Here is a 23,416-nt window from a genome sequence, read left to right as displayed (position 1 = left end):
AATGTTCCTCATGTAATTGTAGATTAATGATACCAAGAAAAAAAGGTAGCTACTAGGTGAGGTGATGTATATGCTTAATTCATATCCATCATTGTGGTAAACATTTAACAATGTACACATATGTCAAAACATCATATTGTATACCCTAAATGCATACAATTTTTATTCGTCAATTAAACCTCAGTGAAGCTTGAAAACAAAAACAAACAAACAAACAAACACGTACACATGAGCTATCATGTAATAGTTACAGTGGTGGATGATGGATTCAAGATTCCAAGAACAAGAAATCAGGCAATAGTAAGCCCCAACATAAAGGAAGAGCTATAAGGAAATAAACCCTCTGTTCCTTTCTTATCAAACAACCTAACATTATCACTCCTCTGTCCAACCAGTAAAAGCAGAAAACTTTGAAAGGGGATTTGTCAGAGAAAAAAAATTTTTTCCCCAAAAGGAGGTGTGAACCACATCAAAAAAGAAAAATTAGCAAAATGTGGTGAAAAGGCTGGGGTAGACAGGAAAGTAAAGGATATCTGGCTTCATTTACCAACACCAAGAGCTCAAAGAGCTCAGCTACCACCTCAGCAACACTTCTAGGACACTACAGAGTGTCTGAGTGATGCTGGCAACTCTGCACTCCTCACACATAATGTTCATTTTAACCAAACCTTTGCAGGCTGCAGAAACTGCAGAGAGGCACTAGAGTAGCATTTTAGCTGGCTTCTAACACTGCATTCCAGTATCTCACAGGCACACAGAAACCCTAGGAGAATTATCTGTTTTGCGTAGTGTGATACAATGACTTATAAGAAATACATACTTGGTCATTCATATGAATGACCAAATATGTACTTCCAAGGTATATCTGGTTTTCATCCACAGTTCCTGAGAACACTGCAGAGAATTAAAGGTGAAATGGGTGTCTTGTCATGTTACTAAGAGACTTTTGGATCTCACCCAAGGGTGGGGGCTACAGGTTGAATCAGCCAATGGACAATAATTTAGTCAATCATGACTATGCAATGAAGCCCTCAAAAACACCCCAGAGAAGAGCTTATTGCTCTCTTGGATCCTGCTTCTCTGTCGGAGAGAGCTTCTGCACTTGGGGAACCAGAATGCCTCCACGTACCACTGAGCCAGGACCCAAGCTCCACGAGGACAGAAGCTCCTTTTTTTAGGATCTTGCCCTGTGTCTCTCTTCATCTGGCTGTTAACTTATATCCTTCACAGTATCCTTTATTAAACTGGTAAATGTTAAGTGTTTTCCTGAGTTCTGTGAGCTGCTCTAGAAAATTAATCAAACCTAAGGGTGAGGTCATGGGAATCTCCAATCTGTACTTGGTAGGTAACTGCCTGGGGCTTGACAGGTGTCTGGAGTTGGGGGTAGAGGGCAGTCTTGTAGGACAGAGTCCTTAACCTGGGGAATTTGGTGCTGCTGTCTCTGGGCAGATCACGTCAGAACAGAGTTCTTGGACACCCTGCTGGTGTTTGAGAATTGTTTGTTGGTGTGTGTGTGTGTGGGAAGCACACCCACACATGCCCCCCACCCCCATCTCTGTCTCTCTCTGTGGCATCCAGGTTCAGGAACCCAAAAGGAGTTACACTACTACTGCTGTGCAATACTACTGTTATGTAGGAAGAAAAGCACGAACACAGGCAGTAAGAAGGAAGATGCATCAGTCCCTGGGGCATATTAAAATTAGTTAACTAATTAAGATTAGAAGGCATCTGACAATCTAGTCTAGGGTCAAAAAGGCCCAACCAGGTTTTAGAACTTCTGACAGGGTTATCAAAAATAGCAGCCCTGGGCACTAGACACTGTAATGAACATGGCAGGCAGTAAACATGGCATAGTAAAGCACTATGAAGGAAGAGACAGTACAATGGGAAAGAATGTAAAACGGAGGATTAGAAACACAGGTAATTTTATGTTGACTGTTCCATCCAAGTTGTAATTTTGATTAATCAAATGTATTTTAAATGTGCAAGAGTTACAAACTTTAAAGCAAAGTCTTGTGTAAGGCTAACAGTGTCTAAGTCTAACCCTCTAAAGTCCTTTATTTTCTAAATATATTTTGGGAACAAAGTTTATCTGTATCCAAAGTCTTTGGAAGGCAAAATGGTGATGGGAAGAGTTAACCATCAATGATTTTTTAAGAACAATTTAAGACAACTGAAATTTAAGGCCAATTTTAAAACATCTTTATTAAAATTAAGTGTTATATAGTTAGCAGACACCTAAAATTGACACCCAATCTTTTCTTCTCCATCTCTATTCCCTCTAACCACACCATACATCAAAGGTTCAAGTTATTATTGCAATCTCTAAAAGAAATGGCTATATGTAAGCTATCCAAAATGGAAATTGGATTTTTACAATCATTACTTTCATTGTTACACAGTTCTTACCAGTTGCCTATTTACAGTATGCTTAAGTCAAAGACTATTATATCCATACAAAGTAAGCTGTCAACTTCAACAAACTTTGTGAAAATCTCCTCTAGGGGACCTTAACAATCTTCTTTAATATCTAGACTTCACTCACAGCACTCCCAAAGTTCTCGTTCAGTGGGAGTGCCTTAGTTCCTAGAAAATTCAATGAGCAGCCCAGATCTCTTACTGCAGGCAGTTAGTTCACAGCTGAAAAAACCCAATGGAATAAAGTTAAATCTCTGCCAAGAGCTACTCTCAAACGCATACCTTGACACCTAGCCCTGGGAACATATGCCTAAGAACTTCTGCTTGCTCCCATAAACAAGGATCTGGGTAAGCAATACTTACGGTTAACATTGGAGTGGTCAACAGGCCCCATGCAAAGAATTCAAGGAAGATGACAAGAGCGGCATGGTAGACACTGGGCTGGCCGAAGCCTTGTAGCTGCAAAAGAAAGAAAAGTCATGAAAAATAGCTAACAGACATGAGATATTAATCTAAAATGGTTATCCATTTTATCCTAAAATCTAACACAAAACTGTATAAACTCAGGACCTACCTATAGTATTTAAGATAAAAATCCATTCTGTGGTGTCCCTGATTCCTCCACCTTCCCTAACTGTAGAAAGTGCCAAGAATACAGACTTTCTACTTGTCCCATCAAACCAAGTCACAGGCGCTTTGGTGGAAAATTAACTGAGTCTTCAGTAGACCGAGGTTCCAGGCCCTTACTACTGTCTCTTACTAATTATGTGTTCCTTAGCAACTTGGCATCTCTGATCCCTAAGTTTCCCCAGCTCCATAACTAGAGAGGTGGGCATTTGAAGGGACAACACAGATGATTTAATGATGGGGTGTGGGAGGAAGAGCAATAAAGACAAGGTCAAATGTGAAAACACACTCTGTACCTACAGGCTGTCAAAATTCAGCTTTGTTTCTAATGCATTTTAAGGCTGTGCCAATTCTGCTAGTTTTCTGCAATCTGTGACTTCTGGAGATGAAATCTAAAACTCCCCTCAATTTAAGATCAGGTGGTTCGGTAGCCCTTGGTGGTCACTGGATGTAATACTTATAAAAAAAAAAAGACTTGTAAAAAACCACAATAGTCCTTTGCTTATATTTGCACATCTTAAAAAGGTAAAATAGATCTGCATGACTTAACTAGAATCTAATCATGAGGAAATGATCAGATGAATCCAGATTGTGAGACATTCTGCAAGACAACTGGTCTGTCTCTTTAAAAATGGTGATGTCATAAAGCTCAAGAGTAAAGGCTGGGAGACTCGTAAAGACTATAGAGTCATGCAAACAGTTGGGGATTGGACTGGATCCTGGATGAAAGGGGAAAAATGTGAATATGGGCTATATTTACAGAAATACAATCACATGGCAAAAATGTTAAATTTCTTGGATGTTCTTGATTTTGATGTCTGCAACTTAATGTGAAATGGTTTGCAAAAATTGGTACATATATTCTTTCTAAAGTAAATGTTACAAAATGTTAATTGCTGAATTTAGATGAATATGACTGTTCATTATACTTTACATTTTTTTTTGCAGTTTTGAAATTTTTCAAAGGAATCAAGAATTGTTATTAAAAAATCCAAACTTCTAAGTTAAAAAAATTTTGCAATTTCTGATAATAAGCAGTTTTAAATGCCATTAAATAAGTCATGTGCAAAACATGTGCAAAGCATTTTACAAAGTTTAAAAGAACAAAACCATTTAAGCATCCAACTCAAAAAAAAATACCCAAAGGCCTCTGATGTAACCCAACCTTAAAAAGCACCAGTCTTCACTACTCCTTTGCCAGCACAGTGAATGGAAATGGTGGCAACTATTCAGCCTTTGCCTGTGACTGACTAAACTTTCTGCCAAAAACTGCTGCCATTCTGGAATCCTCTCTGGCTTACCACTCTACCCTCACTCCCAATCCTCTACCACCTCCAGCCCAGATACAGAGCAGCTCTCCTTCATTGCTCCTTCATCTACCACACAGCACCGAGACCCATGTAAACCTAAAGTATATCCCTGCTCTGCCTTCAGTGCCTATGGCACTAAGCCACTTGTCTTTCATATCCAATAAGGCCCAACACTCCTTATGCCCTTGCTATGCTCTATTATTTTCAAGGGGATTTCTAAGAGACTTTAAAATTCATTTTTGTTTACTGTCTGCCTCCCCTGGAATGGGAATATAAACGCCATGAAGGAAAGGACTTTTGTTTGTTCAGTGATGCATCCCAAACAGCCTTCTCGCACAACCCATGCACTAAAAAAGAGCGTGTGAGATGGAAAAAGGACCTCTTGTCAGACTAAACTTCATTTCTCTTGTCTTTTAAACAGCAAAACTCATACCCCATTAGTCACTGTCCATAAGCGTAGTAAGATGCTGTAAAATCACTACTTGTCTTCTCTGTGTTGCACATCCCTCCCCGTGCCCCCCCCACACATTATACATGCTAATCGTAAGGCCTCCTTTCTTCTCTCCACCCCTGCAACCTCCCTTCCCACCCATCCTCCCCAGTCCCTTTCCCTTTGGTAACTGTTAGTCCATTCTTGGGTTTTGTGATTCTGCTGCTGTTTTGTTCCTTCAGTTTTTCCTTTGTTCTTATACCCCACAGGTGAATGAAATCATTTGGTACTTGTCTTTCTCCGGCTGGCTTATTTCAATGAGCATAAGACCCTCTAGCTCCATCTATGTTCATGCAAATGGTACGATTTGTTTTTTTCTTATGGCTGAATAATATTCCATTGTGTATATGTACCACCTCTTCTTTATCCATTAATCTACTGATGGACACTTAGGTTGCTTCCATTTCTTGGCTAGTGCTGTGATAAACATAGGGGTGCATCTGTCTTTTTCAAATTGGGCTGCTGCATTCTTAGGGTAAATTCCTAGAAGTGGGATTCCTGGGTCAAATGGTATTTCCATTTGGAGTTTTTTGAGGAACCTCCACACTGCTTTCCACAATGCCTGAACTAATTTACATTTCCACCAGCAGTGTAGGAGGGTTCCCCTTTCTCCACAACCTTGCCAACATTTGTTGTTGTTTGTCTTTTGGATGGTGGTGATCCTTACTGGTGTGAGGTGATATCTCATTGTGGTTTTAATTTGCATTTCTCTGATGACTAGCAATGTGGAGCATCTTTTCATGTGTCTGTTGGCCATCTGAATTTCTTCTTTGGAGAACTGTCTGTTCAGCTCCTCTGCCCATTTTTAATTGGATTATTTGCTTTTTGTTTGTTGAGGTGCATGAGCTCTCTATATATTTTGGATGTCAACCCTTTATCAGATCTGTCATGTACAAATATATTCTCTCATGCTGCAGTATGCCTTTTTGTTCTATTGATGTTGTCCTTTGCTGTACAGAAGCTTTTCAGCTTGATATAGTCCCACTTGTTCATTTTTGCTTTTGTTTCCCTTGCCCGGGAGATATGTTCATGAAGACGTCACTCATGTTTATGTCCAAGAGATTTTTGCCTATGGTTTTTTCTAAGAGTTTTATGCTTTCATGACTTACATTCAGGTCTTTGATCCATTTCAAGTTCACGTTTGTGTATGGGGTTAGAAAATGATCCAGTTTCATTGTTCTACATGTAGCTGTCCAGTTTTGCCAACACCAATTGTTGAAGAGGCTATCATTTCCCCATTGTATGTCCATGGCTCCTTTATCATATATTAAATGACCATGTATGCTGGGTTAATGTCTGGAGTTTCTATTCTGTTCTACTGGTCTGTGCGTCTGTTTTTATGCCAGTACCAAATTGTCTTGATTACTGTGGCTTTGTAGTAGAGCTTGAAGTTGGGGAGCGAGATCCCTCCCACTTTATTCTTCCGTCTCAGGGTTGCTTTGGCTATTCGGGGTCTTGGTGGTTCCATATGAATTTTAGAACTATTTGTTCCAGTTCGTTGAGGAATGCCGTTGGTAATTTGATAGGGATTGCATTGAATCTGTAGATTTTGGTTTGGGCAGAATGGCCATTTTGATGATATTAATTCTTCCTAGCCAACAGCATGGGATGAGTTTCCATTTGTTATTGTCCTCTTTAATTTCTCTTAAGAATGTCTTGTAGTTTTCGGGGAATGGGTCTTTCACTTCCTTGGTTATGTTTATTCCTAAGTATTTTATTCTTTTTGGTGCAGTTGTGAATGCAATTGTTTTCCTGGCGTCTCTATGAGTTCATTGTTAGTGTATAGGAAAGCCTCAGATTTCTGTGTATTAATTTTATATCCTGCAACTTTGCTGTATTCCAGTATCAGTTGTAGTAGTTTGGGAGTGGAGTCTTTAGGTTAGTTTATGTACAGTATCATGTCATCTGCAAATAGTGACAGTTTGACTTCTTGTTTACCGACCTGGACTCCTTGTATTTCTTTGTTTTGTCTAATTGCCATGGCTAGGACCATGTTGAATAACAGTGGGGAGACTGGGCATCCCTGTCTTGTTCCCGATCTCAGAGGAAAAGCTTTCAGCTTCTCGCTGTTCAGTATGATGTTGGCTGTGGGTTTGTCATGTATGACCTTTATTATGCTGAGGTACTTGCCCTGTATACCCATTTTGCTGAGAGTTTTTAACCATGAATGGATGTTGAATTTTGTCGAATGCTTTTTCAGCATCTATGGAGATGATCACGTGATTTTTGTCCTTCTTTTTGTTGATGTGGTGGATGATGTTGGTGGATTTTCGAATATTGTACCATCCTTGCATCCCTGAGATGAATCCCACTTGGTCATGGTGTATGATCCTTTTGATGTATTTTTTTTTTTCTCCCGACCTGTTTTCTTTCTTTTTTTTTTTTTTTATTGAAGGGTAGTTGACAACAGTATTGCATTACATTAGTTTCAGGTGTGCAACACAGTGATTCAACATTTATATACATGATAATTCTAGGTACCAGGTATCACCATACCAAGTTGTTACAATATTTTGACTATATTCCTTATGCTATACATTACATCCCGGTTACTTATTTATTTTACAATTGGAAGTGTGTTTATATATATATATTTTGTGAGGGCATCTCTCATATTTATTGATCAAATAGTTGTTAACCACAATAAATTTCTGTATAGGGGGGTCAATACTCAATGCACAATCATTAATCCACCCCAAGCCTAATTTTCGTCAGTCTCCAATCTTCTGATGCATAACGAACAAATTCTTACATGGAGTACAAATTCTTACATAGTGAGTAAGTTACATGGTGAACAGTGCAAGGGCAGTCATCACAGAAGCTTTCGGTTTTGTTCATGCATTATGAACTATACACAGTCAGTTCAAATATGAATATTCATTTGATTTTTAAACTTGATTTATATGTGGATACCACATTTCTCTATTATTATTATTTTTAATAAAATGCTGAAGTGGTAGGTAGATACGAGATAAAGGTAGAAAACAGAGTTTAGTGTTGTAAGAGAGCAAATGTAGATGATCAGGTGTGTGCCTGTAGACTATGTGTTAATCCGAGCTAGACGAGGGCAATAAACATCCATGTATGCAGAAGATTTCTCTCAGAACATGAGGGGGGAGGTTCTAAGCCTCACCTCTGCTGCTCCCCATTTTCTCACCAGATGGCCCCCTGCGACTGTGCCTGTCTTAGGTTGTTCCTCCCTTGAGGAATCTTACCCGTCTCTGGCTAACCAGTCATCTTCCGGGGCCATACAGGGAAATGTTTAGTTGCTAAGCCAGAGAGAAGCCTTATTGTTTGAAAAGGTTAGCTTTTTACTTCTTTGCATATTTATGCCCTGTGGCTTCTATGTCCAGCATTTGTCTTGAGGTGTCTTTACCACTTGGAAGAATTATGATACTCGGTAAATTCGACATGTGGCACGAGTTCTATTTAAAGGTTGTGATTAGGTAGGAAGAAGAAAAGCTATAGAAGTAGCAGGCAGAAGAAAACCTGGGAAGATTGATTATTTCTTTGACATATCTTCTTGTAGAGTAACTTCAGCATGGATAGGTTTTAAACTACTAATTAAATTGTGCACACACATTAACATAATAGGAATATAGTTACCTAACCAAAGCATACCTGTAATTACCAGCCATCTCCAGTGAAACCAAGAAAACCAGTTAGGCACCTTAGGCATTTGTGAAAACTTATCTATGATATGGTGGATATTGTCCGACCGAACTTAAACAGTCTGAGAGAATTCAGATAAACTAGAACAACCGATTCCTGGGGACTGTTCATATCCCACATGTTCTTTTAACGATAAATAGTCTGTGGTTGTAAGATTTTGGAGTGCTACAATTTGCACTTCTCCTAATTCTTGGTTGAGTTCCAACAGTATAGATCCAGTCCAATTTTTGTTTTACTGTATGCACAGGCCAGCTTAGATATCTCCTTCATCATTCCCATGGCAAGTCCAGGAACTGGTGGGATGAGTGCATCTACACCTGTGACAGTGCGTGGATCTTTGTTGGAGTTTTTTTTTTTTTGCTGATCATCTTCTGTCATGAGTCTTCCCGAGAGTGCTGATGTTGGAAGTTCTTTTTCATATCGTATCTTAGTTCATTTTCGGGGTAGCCCAATTAGGCTTTGATCCTCTGTATAAACACAAACAGACCCTTTGCCTACACTTTTATATGCCCTTTATATCATTGTGTAGAACTCATTAGAGGTCACCACATAGGAACTTTTTTTTTTTTTTTAAATCATTAATCTACTCTTACATGACGAATACTTTGTTTACTAGGCTCTCCCCTATACCAGGTCCCCCCTATATACTCCTTTTACAGTCACTGTCCATCAGCGTAGCAACCTGTTGTAGAATCACTACTTGTCTTCTCTGTGTTGTACAGCCCTCCCCTTTCTCCCACCCCGCTATGGATGCTAATCTTAATACCCCTCTTTTTCTGCCCCCCCTTATCCCTCCCTACCCACCCATCCTCCCCAGTCCCTTTCCCTTTGGTACCTGTTAGTCCATTCTTGAGTTCTGTGATTCTGCTGCTGTTTTGTTCCTTCAGTTTTTCCTTTGTTCTTATATTCCACAGATGAGTGAAATCATTTGGTATTTCTCTTTCTCTGCTTGGCTTGTTTCACTGAGCATAATACCCTCCAGCTCCATCCATGTTGCTGCAAATGGTTGGATTTGCCCTTTTCTTATGGCTGAGTAGTATTCCATTGTGTATATGTACCACATCTTCTTTATCCATTCATCTATCGATGGACATTTAGGTTGCTTCCAATTCTTGGCTATTGTAAATAGTGCTGCGATAAACATAGGGGTACATTGGTCTTTCTCATACTTGATTGCTGCATTCTTAGGGTAAATTCCTAGGAGTGCAATTCCTGGGTCAAATGGTATGTCTGTTTTGAGCATTTTGATGTACCTCCATAGTGCTTTCCACAATGGTTGAACAAGTTTACATTCCCACCAGCAGTGTAGGAGGGTTCCCCTTTCTCCACAGCCTCGCCAACATTTGTTGTTGTTTGTCTTTTGGATGGCAGCCATCCTTACTGGTGTGAGGTGATACCTCATTGTAGTTTTAATTTGCATTTCTCTGATAATTAGCGATGTGGAGCATCTTTTCATGTGTCTGTTGGCCATCTGTATTTCTTTTTTGGAGAACCGTCTGTTCAGTTCCTTTGCCCATTTTTTAATTGGGTTATTTGTTTTTTGTTTGTTGAGGCGTGTGAGCTCTTTATATATTCTGGACGTCAAGCCTTTATCGGATGTGTCATTTTCAAATATATTCTCCCATACTGTAGGGATCCTTTTTGTTCTATTGATGGTTTCATTTGCTCTACAGAAGCTTTTCAGCTTAATATAGTCCCACTTGTTCATTTTTGCTGTTGTTTTCCTTGCTCGGGGAGATATGTTCAAGAAGAGGTCACTCATGTTTATGTCTAAGAGGTTTGTGCCTATGTTTTCTTCCAAGAGTTTAATGGTTTCGTGACTTACATTCAGGTCTTTGATCCATTTTGAGTTTACTTTTGTATATGGGGTTAGACAATGGTCCAGTTTCATTCTCCAACATGTAGCTGTCCAGTTTTGCCAGCAACATCTGTTGAAGAGACTGTCATTTCGCCATTGTATGTCCATGGCTCCTTTATCAAATATTAATTGACCATATATGTCTGGATTGTCTAGTCTGTTCCATTGGTCTGTGGCTCTGTTCTTGTGCCAGTACCAAATTGTCTTGATTACTATGGCTTTATAATAGAGCTTGAAGTTGGGGAGTGAGATCCCCCCTACTTTATTCTTCTTTCTCAGGATTGCTTTGGCTATTCGGGGTCTTTGGTGGTTCCATACGAATTTTTGAATTATTTGTTCCAGTTCATTGAATAATGTTGCTGGTAGTTTCATAGGGATTGCATCAAATCTGTATATTGCTTTGGGCAGGATGGCCATTTTGACGATATTAATTCTTCCTAGCCATGAGCATGGGATGCGTTTCCATCTGTTAGTGTCCCCTTTAATTTCTTTTAAGAGTGACTTGTAGTTTTCAGAATATAAGTCTTTCACTTCTTTGGTTAGGTTTATTCCTAGGTATTTTATTTTTCTTGATGCAATTGTGAATGGAGTTGTTTTCCTGATTTCTCTTTCTGTTGGTTCATTGTTAGTATATAGGAAAGCCACAGATTTCTGTGTTCATTTTGTATCCTGCAACTTTGCTGTATTCTGATATCAGTTCTAGTAGTTCTGGGGTGGAGTCTTTAGGGTTTTTTATGTACAGTATCATGTCATCTGCAAATAGTGACAGTTTGACTTCTTGTTTGCCAATCTGGATTCCTTGTATTTTTTTGTTTTGTCTGATTGCCGTGGCTAGGACCTCCAGTACTATGTTAAATAACAGTGGGGAGAGTGGGCATCCCTGTCTAGTTCCCGATCTCAGCGGAAATGCTTTCAGCTTCTCGCTATTCAATATAATGTTGGCTGTGGGTTTTTCATAGATGGCCTTTATTGTGTTGAGGTACTTGCACTCTATTCCCATTTTGCTGAGAGTTTTTAACATGAATGGATGTTGAACTTTGTCAAATGCTTTTTCAGCATCTATGGAGATGATCATGTGGTTTTTGTCTTTCTTTTTGTTGATGTGGTGGATGATATTGATGGACTTTCGAATGTTGTGCCATCCTTGCATCCCTGGGATGAATCCCACTTGGTCATGGTGTACGATGGTTTTGATGTATTTTTGAATTCGGTTTGCTAATATTTTGTTGAGTATTTTTGCGTCTACGTTCATCAGGGATATTGGTCTGTAGTTTTCTTTTTTGGTGGTGTCTTTGCCTGGTTTTGGTATTAGGGTGATGTTAGCTTCATAGAATGAGTTTGGGAGTATCCCCTCCTCTTCTATTTCTTGGAAAACTTTAAGGAGAATGGGTATTATGTCTTCCCTGTATGTCTGATAAAATTCCGAGGTAAATCCATCTGGCCCGTGGGTTTTGTTCTTTGGTAGTTTTTTTATTACCGCTTCAATTTCGTTGCTGGTAATTGGTCTGTTTAGATTTTCTGTTTCTTTTTGGGTCAGTCTTGGAAGGTTGTATTTTTCTAGGAAGTTGTCCATTTCTCCTAGGTTTTCCAGCTTGTTAGCATATAGGTTTTCATAGTAGTCTCTAATAATTCTTTGTATTTCTGCGGGGTCCGTCGTGATTTTTCCTTTCTCATTTCGGATACTGTTGATTTGTGTTGACTCTCTTTTCCTCTTAATAAGTCTGGCTAGAGGCTTATCTATTTTGTTTATTTTCTCGAAGAACCAGCTCTTGGTTTCATTGATTTTTGCTATTGTTTTATTCTTCTCAATTTTATTTATTTCTTCTCTGATCTTTATTATGTCCCTCCTTCTGCTGACCTTAGGCCTCATTTGTTCTTCTTTTTCCAATTTCGATAGTTGTGACATTAGACCGTTCATTTGGGATTGCTCTTCCTTTTTTAAATATGCTTGGATTGCTATATACTTTCCTCTTAAGACTGCTTTTGCTGCGTCCCACAGAAGTTGGCGCTTAGTGTTGTTGTTGTCATTTGTTTCCATATATTGCTGGATCTCCATTTTGATTTGGTCATTAATCCACTGATTATTTAGGAGCGTGTTGTTTAGCCTCCATGTGTTTGCGAGCCTTTTTGCTTTCTTTGAACAGTTTATTTCTAGTTTAATGCCTTTGTGGTCTGAAAAGTTGGTTGGTAGGGTTTCAATCTTTTGGAATTTACTGAGGCTCTTTTTGTGTCCTAGTATGTGGTGTATTCTGGAGAATGTTCCATGTGCACTCGAGAAGAATGTGTATCCTGTTGCTTTTGGATGTAGAGTTCTGTAGATGTCTATTAGGTCCATCTGTTCTAATGTGTTTTTCAGTGCCTCTGTGTCCTTACTTATTTTCTGTCTGGTGGATCTGTTCTTTGGAGTGAGTGGTGTGTTGAAGTCTCCTAGAATGAATGCATTGCATTCTATTTCTTCCTTTAGTTCTATTAATATTTGTTTCAGGTATGTTGCTGCTCCTGTACTGGGTGCATATATATTTATAATGGTTATATCCTCTTGATGGACTGAGCCCTTTATCATTATGTAATGTCCTTCTTTGTCTTTTGTTACTTTCTTTATTTTGAAGTCTGTTTTGTCTGATACCAGAATTGCAACACCTGCTTTCTTCTCTCTGTTGTTTGCTTGAAATATCTTTTTCCATCCCTTGACTTTAAGTCTGTGCGCGTCTTTGGGTTTGAGGTGAGTCTCTTGTAAGCAGCATATGGATGGATCTTGCTTTTTTATCCATTCTATTACTCTGTGTCTTTTGATTGGTGCATTCAGTCCATTTACATTTAGGGTGATTATTGAAAGGTATAAATTTATTGCCATTGCAGGCTTTAAGTTTGTGGTTACCAAAGGTTTAGGGTTAGCTTCTTTACTATCTTACTGTCTAACTTAACTCGCTTGTTGAGCTATTATAAACACAGTCTGATGATTCTTTATTTCTCTCCCTTCTTATTCCTCCTCCTCCCTTCATATGTTGGGTGTTTTGTTGTGTGCTCTTTTTAGGAGTGCTTCCATCTAGAGCGGTCCCTGTAGGATGCCCTGTAGAGGTGATTTGTGGGAGGCAAATTCCCTCAACTTTTGCTTGTCTGGGAATTGTTTAATCCCTCCTTCATATTTAAATGATATTCGTGCTGGATATAGTAGTCTTGGTTCGAGGCCCTTCTGTTTCATTGCATTAAGTATATCATGCCATTCTCTTCTGGCCTGTAGGGTTTCTGTTGAGAAGTCTGATGATAGCCTGATGGGTTTTCCTTTGAAGGTAACCTTTTTTTTCTCTCTGGCTGCTTGTAATACTTTGTCCTTGTCTTTGATCTTTGCCATTTTAATTATTATGTGTCTTGGTGTTGCCCTCCTTGGATCCCTTGTCATGGGAGTTCTGTGTACCTCTGTGGTCTGAGAGGCCATTTCTTCCCTAGTTTGGGGAAGTTTTTGGCAATTATTTCTTCAAAGACACTTTCTATCCCTTTTTCTGTCTCTTCTCCTTCTGGTATTCCTATAATGCGTATATTATTCCTTTTTGATTGGTCACTCAGCTCTCTTAAAATTCTTTCATTCCTGGAGATCCTTTTATCTCTCTCTGCATCACCTTCTCTGTGTTCCTGTTCTCTGTTTTCTAGTCCATTAATGGTCTCTTGCATCTCGTCCATTCTGTTTTGAAGTACTTCCAGAGCTTGTTTTATTTCTGTATTCTCCTTCCTTAGTTCTTGCATATTTCTCTGCAAGTCCATCAGCATGGTTATGGCTTTTGTTTTGAATCCTTTTTTGGGAAGACTGGCTAAATCTATCTCCCCAGGTTCCTTCTCAAGGGAAGATGTAGCAGATGCTGAAGCTGTCTGGGTTAGTCTTGTCTGGATCATATTTTTTTGCCTTTTCATGTTGACAGGTGCTATTGACTGTCAGCTGGGAAGGCCAAAATTTTCACTTGCTACTGGCCTTTCTTTACTGGGACAACTGCGACCCCTAGTGGCTTGTGTTGGGTAATTGCGTGTAGAGTGGGTCTTTGTGTCTTGCCTGGCCGGAAGGGAGAAATTTCCCTTTCTGTGGGCAGAATTTGTCTCAGGCTGCTTCTCTGCTTTCGCAGCACCCGGTGGGGTAATGGATGGGGGAGCTGCTTGACTGTTTGCCTCCTTGAGGGGTCTCAGAGCTGTTGCCCAGGGGGTTAGTGCACCCGGTTTTCCCTGTAATTTCCAGCTGCTGTACTGTGACCTGGGTTGTTTCCGTCAAGCTGTTAAGTCCCTTTCCCTTTAAGACTTTCAAAAAGCCCCCGCTTTTCTTTGTCACAGGGGCATCAGCTTCGGCACCCGCTCAGAGGTCTTACTCCCTGTCCCCCCAGTATCCAGGGCCCCCTGGGCACGTACTGTGTCTGCGCTCTGGCCCGGATGGCTGGGGCTGGGTGTTCAGCAGTCCTGGGCTCCGTCTCCCTCCCGCTCTGCCTATTCTTCTCCCGCCGGGAGCTGGGGGGAGGGGCGCTCGGGTCCCACCGGGCCGGGGCTTGTATCTTACCCCTTTCACCAGTCGCTGGGTTCTCGCTGGTGTAGCTGCAGTCTGGCCACTGTCCTGCGTCTTCTGGTCTCTCTTTTAGGGCTAGTTGTGTTTGTTGTATTTTCAAAAGTATATATGTTTTTGGGAGGAGATTCCCACTGTCCTACTCACGCCGCCATGTTGGCTCCGCCTCCTTTTGATGTATTTTTGAATTCAGTTTGCTTATATTTTGTTGAGCATTTTTGCATCTATGTTCATCAGGGATATTGGTGTGAAATTTTCATTATTGGGGGGGGTCTTTGCCAGGTTTTGGTATTACGGTGATGCTGGCTTCATAGAATGGGTCTAGAAGTATTCCCTCTTCTTCTATTTTTTTGGAAAACTTTAAGGAGAATGGGTATTATGTCTTCTCTGTATGTCTGATAAAATTCCCCAGTAAATCCATCTGGCCCGGGAGTTTTGCTCTTGGGTAGTTTTTTGATTACTGATTCAATTTCTTTGCTGGTAATTGGTCTGTTTAGATTTTCTGTTTCTTCCTTGGTCTGTCTTCAAAGTTTGTATTTTTCTAGGAAGTTGTCCATTTCTTTTAGGTTTTCCAGCTTGTTAGCATATAGTTTTCTGTAGTATTCTCTAATAAGATTTTTGTATTTCTGTGGGGTCTGTTGTGATTTTTCCTTTCTCATTTCTGGTTCTTTCGCTTTTTATAAGTCTGGCTAGGGGATTATCTACTTTGTTTATTGTCTCAAAGAACCAGCTCTTGGTTTCATTGATTTTTTCTGTTGTTTTATTCTTCTCAATTTTATTTATTTCTTCTCTGATCTTTACTATGTTCCTCCTTCTGCTGACTTTAGGCCTCATTTGTTCTTCTTTTTCCAATTTAGATAATTGTGAAATTAGACTCTTCATTTGGGATTGTTCTTCCTTCTTCAAATATGCCTGGATTGCTATATACTTTCCTCTTAAGACTGCTTTCGCTGTGTCCCACAGAAGTTAGGGCTTTGTGTTGTTGTCATTTGTTTCCATATATTGCTTGATCTCTATTTTGAGTTGATCGTTGATCCATTGATTATTTTGGAGCATGTTGTTAAGCCTCCATGTGTTGTGAGCCTTTTTGCTTTCTTTGTACAATTTATTTCTAGTTTTATACCTTTATGGTCTGAGAAGTTGGTTGGTAGAATTTCAATCTTTTTGAATTTACTGAGGCTCTTTTTGTGGCCTAGTATGTGGTCTATTCTGGAGAATGTTCCATGTGCACTTGAGAAGAATGTGTATCCTGATGCTTTTGTGTGTAGAATTCTGTAGATGCCTATTAGGTCCATCTGTTCTAGTGTGTTTTTCAATGCCTCTGTGTCCTTACTTATTTTCTGTCTGGTGGATCTGTCCTTTGGAGTTAGTTGTGTGTTGAAGTCTCCTAAAATAAATGCATTGCATTCTACTTCCTCCTTTAATTCTGTTAGTATTTGTTTCACATATGTTGGTGCTCCTGTATTGGTTGCATATATATTTATAATTGTTATATCCTTTTGTTGGATTGACACCTTTATCATTATATAATATCGTTCTTTATCTCTTGTGACTTTCTTGGTTTTGAAGTCTATTTTGTCTGATACTAGTACTGCAACACCTGCTTTTTTCTCCTTGTTGTTTGCATGAAATATCTTTTTCCATCCCTTGACTTTTAGTCTGTGCATGTCTTTGGGTATGAGGTGAGTCTCTTGTAAGCAGCATATAGATGGGTCTTGCTTCTTTAACCACTCTATTACTCTGTGTCTTTTGATTGGTGCATTCAGTACATTTACATTTAGGGTGATTATTGAAAGATACGTACTTATTTACATTGCAGGCTTTAGGTTCATAGTTACCAAAGGCTCAAGGTTAGCTTCTTTAGTATCTTACTGTCTAACTTAACTCACTTACTGAGCTATTATAAACAGTCTGATGGTTATTTTTCCCCCTTCCTATTCCTCCTTCTCCATTTTTTTCATGTTAGGTGTTTTTTCTTGTGTGTGTATTCTCTTTTGGGTTTCCTTTGACTGCTTTTGTGGGTAGTTGATTTTATTTTTTGCCTTAAGTTAGTATTTGATTGTTCTGCTTTCTTTGCTGTGATTTTATTTTCTCTGGTGACATCTGTTTAGCCTTAGGAGTGCTTCCATCTAGAGCAGTCCCTCTAAAATACCCTGCAGAGGTGGTTTGTGGGAGGCAAATTCCCTCAACTTTTGCTTGTCTGGGAATTGTTTAATCCCTCCTTCATATTTAAACAATTGTGCTGGATACAGTATCCTTGGTTCAAGGCCCTTCTGTTTCGTTGCATTAAATGTATCATGCAATTCTCTTCTCGCCTGCAAGGTTTCTGTTGAGAAGTCTGAAGATAACCTGATGGGTTTTCCTTTGTAGGTGACCTTTTTTCTCTCTCTTGCTGCCTTTAATACTCTATCCTTGTCTTTGATCTTTGCCATTTTAATTATTATGTGTCTTGGTGTTGTCCTCCTTGGGTCTGTTGTGTTGGGAGTTTTGTGTGCTTCTGTGGTCTTAGAGGCTATTTCCTCCCCCATTTTGGGGAAGTTTTCAGCAATTATTTCTTCAAAGACATTTTCTATCCCTTTTTCTCTCTATTCTTCTGGTACCCCTATAATGCGGATATTGTTCTGTTTGGATTGGTCACACAGTTCTCTTAATATTCTTTCATTCCTGAAGGTCCTTTTATTTCTCTCTGCATCAGCTTCTCTGTGTTCCATTAATGACCTGATTTCTATTCCATTAATGACCTCTTGCATCTCGTCCATTCTACTTTTAAGCCCTTCTAGAGATTGTTTTATTTCTGTATTCTCCCTCCTTAGCTCTTGCATTTTTCTCTGCAGCTCCATCAGCATGGTTATGTCCTTTATTTTGAGTTCTTTTTCAGGAAGATTGGTTAAATCTCTCTCCGCAGGTTCCCTCTCAGGGGATGTCTGTGTGATTCTGATCTGGATCAAATTCTTCTGCCTTTTCATGGAGAGAGAGGTAGTTGTGGGCAGTTGGCGTATGTGTCAGCTGGGAGAACAAAGTCCTTTCCCGCTTGCTCGTTGTCTTCCTCTCCTGTGAGAACAGCAACCCCTAGTGGTTGTGCTGGGTAGCTGCACGCCAAGAGGAGTCTCTGAGTCTCGCCCAGGCAGCTGCAGAGGACGCTCTGTGCGGCTGCTGTGGGCGTGGCCGGTCTCAGGCTGCTACTCTGCTACGGAGGGACTGCGCTGGAGGGGGAATGTGCAGGAGGCTGTTTATCACCGTGAGGGGCCACAGAGCTGTGCTGCCGCCCAGGGGGTTAGGGCGCTCAGAGTTCCCCGGGATTCCCAGCTGCTGGGCTGAGTGTGCCGGGATGCTTCTGTCCAGCTGAGGCTCCTGTCCCTTTAAGACTTTCAAAAAGCACTCACTTTTATTTTCTCCCAGGGGCGCCAGCTGTGGGAACCCGCTTGCAGGTTTTACTGTTGCATTTCCCTAGTATCCAGCACACCATGCAGTGTGTGTCTGCCCTCCCGGTGCGGATGACTAGGGCCGGGTATTTAGCAGTCCTGGGCTCCCATGCCCTCTCCACTCCAACTCTTTTCCTCCGGCCGGGAGCTGGGTAGGGGGCGCACTTGGGTACCGCTGGGCCGGGGCTTGTATCTTACCCCCTTCGTGCGGTTCTGGGTTCTTGCAGATGTAGATGTAGCCTGCCTGTTGTACTGTATCTTCTGGTCTCTCTTTTAGGAAAAGTTGTATTTGTTGTATTTTCAAAAATATATATGGTTTTGGGAGGAGATTTTCATTGCCTTACTCATGTCACCATCTTGGCTCCTTCCTCTGGACTTTGGATTTTGACTCAAATTGACTAACAGGAAAAACTAAACTGTTGAGTCATCATGGAAATTTGAAATGGGACTGGGTAGATGATGATACTAAAGAATTACACTCATTGTAATAATGACACTGAATTACGTTTTTTAAAGTCTTTACTCTTAGAGATTCATAGTAATGTATTTGTTTGTGAAATGAGAGGAGGTCTGGAATCTGTTTTAGAATCTACAGCAAAGAAGAAAAAAAGAAGTAGGTGAAGTAGTGGCAAAAATTAAATTTTAAAAGTAGATAGCCTATATATATTTACTAATAATTTCCTGATCATTTGGATGAAAATTCAGATAGTCATTCACCCGCAATTGCAAAGCAATTGCTTCTGGTGGGTGCATGTCAACAAATAGCCTAACTATTACTCTTCAGTCATTCATCTTATTTATCAAGCATCATGCATAAAAGAATTTCAAAAAACTCTAAAAGCAGCTCACAGTAAGACACACACACAGAAGGGCCACCCTATTTCTCACCTGTAGTTTCTGTGGTTTGTTGCTCCCCCCAAAGCACATAGAGCAAATGAAGCTCAGTTTACAGAGATATTTGGATAGAGATCCATGTAGCTACAATGCTGATTAAACAAAAAAAAAATTAGATGCACACTTTAATCTGTGCATGTATCTTTATGCTACTATGCAATGTTTAACATTTTGCAAACATAGACAACCCAATTTTTTGCTTACACATTTTGTGTTTAGATATCTCAATTATAAATTGTTCAAATTAACAAGTATGTTCTAAAATGCAAATGCTTTATTACTCTCACCTCTACAGAAATTACTTGAACTATCACTCATCCCTTGCCAATGCCATTGCCATGTGAGGTAACACAGCATGACAGGTGGGCCTTGGTCTGGTGGGAACGTTGTGTGTGTAACTGGATTTAAGAAGGTGACAAACCTGTCTGCCTTCCAGTTCCTTCTAAGCTTCGGTGGCCAGCATGCTGGTGAAAAATGCATCACAGGTTTCTTCTTTAAACTATAATCAATTTAATTTAATTGAGCTAATTAGAAAGGCTTTATCACAACTTAGAACTGATTATTTTCAGTTGAGTGTGATGGAGCACACCCTCTCCAGATCAGTTCAATGTCTCCCTCTCCGTTTTGCCCCTTTGTAGATTGGTGTGGATGCCCTAAGATGTTTAGAAGCAGAGGATGAGATGTGTGTGGTGATGTCCCTCTCCAAGAGACCCTTTTGCCTTGGCTCCTCTTCCCTGCCCGCTCCAATCTTTCTGGATGCTCTAACTCAGAGTGATCATTCTAAAATATAACTCTCATACTGTCACTCCTGCAGAAAACTGCAAATAAAGATCTATAAAGTCTTCCCATTTGTGTACACACACTTTTGTAACATGATTGTGCTGCTGATTCCATCAAAAGGTGATGTCTTTTTCTTTACTTCCCTGGTTCTGGGCTGGCTTGATAACTGGCTCTAACCAACATATGTCAGGTGAAGTGACAACATGGACTTCTGAACCTAGGCCTCCAGAGGCCTCAAGACCATGTGAAAAATCCCTTGGCACAGGAGGATGAGCCCATGCAAAGCCTGACTTATTGAGGCCCCAGACCAATCAGTGAACAGCTGTCACCAAGTGCCTGACATAGGAGTAAGGCCACCCTAGGTCACCTGGCTCCAACTGAGTTGGGCAGATGACTGCAGAAGCACCAACAACTCCAAAAAATAATGGTGAAGAGCCCCCAGCTGAGCATGGTCCAAACTGCTAGCCCAAAGGACTGTCATAAATGGTTGTTTTAAAGCCACAAAGTTCTGGGGTAGTTTTGTTAGGCAGGAAAATAGATTATGAGCCGAGTGGAAAGAGAACAAGGTCAGTAAAGCCCTCTACAAAGGACTCAGGTTAACCAGTTAAAATTAGAAATCCAGAAAAGACTCAGAGTTAATGAGTTAATCAGTTAAAGCTCAAAAGGTCAAGAGCAACTTGGCCTTGAATGTTTGAATATTCCCCAGATAAGGAAAAGTATCTGAACACAGCCCATGTCTTCACTGTGTCAGTTGGATCATTCTAAGATTTATTCTAGCCTGCTAAAAGGCCCACCTATAAACCGCATAATAAAGACAGGGAGATCCCACCTTAAAGCCAAAATTGCATTTTGAAAAAAAAACCCAGGAAGTTTAAGAAGAAAGATTCTTAACATACTCTTTAGCACATAAATAACTCTGCCCACCTTGGAGGAAGGGCAGACAGTCTTGATTGATAAGCTAATTTTGCAGAATTACCTAGAGGGCTGACTGATAAGAAACTTAATGTCTAATCAAAGATACTTGAGACCACTTAAGAAGCCCACACCCTACCCCTTAGTCACATTCCTGAAAAAAATCCTTAAAAGGGGAAACCCCCAACCTCTCAGGGCGCTCCTCTCTCTGAGGTCACCCACACTTTTCCCAACCTTTCATGGCACTCCTCTCTCTCTCAGGTCACCTGCCTTTCTTTCTCTCTAAATAACTTTAAATAAAACTTTTACTCTGCTTCACTACTGTGTCTCTGCCCTTCAATTCTTTGTAGCAGCGGGGACAAGGACCAAGGAAAATACACAATGCCTCTCCCCCAACAGTTTCGTATGCAGCAGTTAACTGATAACACCCCCTAATCTCTCATGATTACGATTAAACTCAAAAGTTTCTTGAGGTTCCTTTTGAACTCTCCAATCTCATCTCTCTCAGTCCACACACAACCGAAAACCAGTAAAGGGAAAGCACTGGGAGCTGGGAGGCCAGGAGGGGAGCTCTCATGCCCTTCCCAGTGAGACAGGGATTGTGGGTTTACACAGAGCAAGGTGAGGCCCCCCAAAAAAGGCAAGGCAATTACAGTCAGATCAATGTAACAATATGCAAGGAACCCCCCCCCCACCAAAACTACAGATTAAACATTAAGCTCTAGAGTTATTCTTAAGTGAGATCAGTTAATATTCTCCAGATAAAGGAAAGTAGCCAATGTTTTTTATTATACTAATCATTTGTAATCATGTGTAAGGTTCACTTTAGCATGCTAAAAGGCCCAGGCCTATGTGCTGTTTTTCCTCCTTCAGACCCAATCAAGTGATTTGCAACCTGGGCGATTAATGGCAAGAAAGCCCAGCCATAATACGACACAGTAAAAGTGAGAAAGATTCCATTTCACATTGCCTTTTAAACTCTTTAGCAAACAGACAATAACTCAGCCCGCCTTGAGGGCAGGGCAGGCAGTCTTGATTGATGATTGATATGCTGCTCCCAGACCAAAAAGCTGCTTTTCTGTGAAAGAAATCTGCAGTAAATTTCTTATGTTAATTTTGCAGAACTATCTGGAAGACTGATGAGAAAACAGACCTAATGTCTCCTCAAGGATGAACCTTCTAGGACCACTTAACACATCCATACCCCTGGCCCTTTATCACATTCTAAAAACCCTAGACAGTGCAGGACAATGGACTCTCTTGTTCCCTCCTGGCGTGAACCAGGAGCTTTGTCCTCTCACTTTATTTCTAAATAAAAGTCTCTCCCTTGCTCTCCTACTTTGAGTGTCTGCAAAGTTCATCTTCGACTCTGTGAACAAGAACCCTGGCATCACCAACACATCAATCATGGGAACACAACCACAGGTCCCCCAAAAGAAGGGTGCAGTCTCCTACAAGAAACTGACCACCCCTGCAGCTCAGCCATTGAGAGACTGCTGTCATATGAATGACTTCCTGCCTTGCACCAATGGACTTTGCTTCAAAACAATCCTTCCTAACTCTCTCCACCTTCTCCATTAAGATAAGGCTACTCTCAAAGGGGTCAGTCCAACAAGAGGATATAACTATTATAAACATCTATGCTCCCAACACAGAATCATCTACATATGTGAAACAAATACTAATAGAATTAAAGGGGGAAATAGAATGGAATGCACTCATTTTAGGAGACTTCAACACACCACTCACTCCAAAGGACATATCAATCACAGAAAATAAGGAGAGAGACAGAGGCACTGAACAACGTATTAGAACAGATGGACCTAATGGACATCTACAGAACACTTCATCCAAAGCAACAGGATACACATTCTTCTCAAGTGCACATGGAATGTTTTCAAGAATAGACAATATACTAGGCCACAAAAAAAAACCTCAGTAAATTAAAAAAGATTGAAATTGTACCAACCAGCTTCTCAGATCACAGAGGTATCAAACTAGAAATAAATTACACAAAGAAAATGAAAAAGTCCACAAACACATTGAGGTTTAATAACATGCTCCTAAATAATCAATGGATCAATGAACAAATAAAAACAGAGATCTAGCAATATATGGAGACAAATGACAATAATTCAACACCACAAAATCTGTGTGATGCAGTGAAGGCTGTGCCAAGAGGGAAGTATATTGCAATACAGGCCTACCTCAGGAAGGAAGAACAATCCCATATGAACAGTCTAAACTCACAATTAATGAAACTAGAAAAGGAAGAACAAATGAGGCCCAAAGTTAGTAGAAGGAGGGACATAATAAAGATTAGAGCAGAAATAAATAAAATTGACAAAAATAAAACAATGGAAAGAATCAATGAAAGCAGGAGCTGGTTCTTCACGAAAACAAACAAAATAGATAAACCCCTAGCTAGACTTATCAAGAAAAAATAGAGAGTCTACACACATAAACAGAATCAGAAATGAGAAAGGAAAAAATCCC

The 23,416-nt window shown here is 40.2% G+C and overlaps 1 protein-coding gene across 3 annotated transcripts in view; it reads right to left on the bottom strand.

The window, feature by feature from the left end:
• The window catches only part of MFSD14B (major facilitator superfamily domain containing 14B), a 105,479-nt gene that overhangs the window by 65,736 nt on the left and 16,327 nt on the right, over nucleotides 1-23,416 (bottom strand). For all 3 annotated transcript variants that reach the window (XM_036928920.2, XM_036928919.2, XM_036928921.2), the window contains exon 2: nucleotides 2,782-2,877. In XM_036928920.2, the coding sequence (XP_036784815.2) occupies nucleotides 2,782-2,877 (96 nt within the window). The remainder of the gene's footprint in view (nucleotides 1-2,781; nucleotides 2,878-23,416) is intronic.

Source organism: Manis pentadactyla, chromosome 3 (assembly GCF_030020395.1).
Source record: "Manis pentadactyla isolate mManPen7 chromosome 3, mManPen7.hap1, whole genome shotgun sequence".
Taxonomy (NCBI): Eukaryota; Metazoa; Chordata; class Mammalia; order Pholidota; family Manidae; genus Manis; species Manis pentadactyla.
Note: the sequence above shows the minus strand (reverse complement) of the source record. Positions and strands in the feature narration are given on the sequence as shown.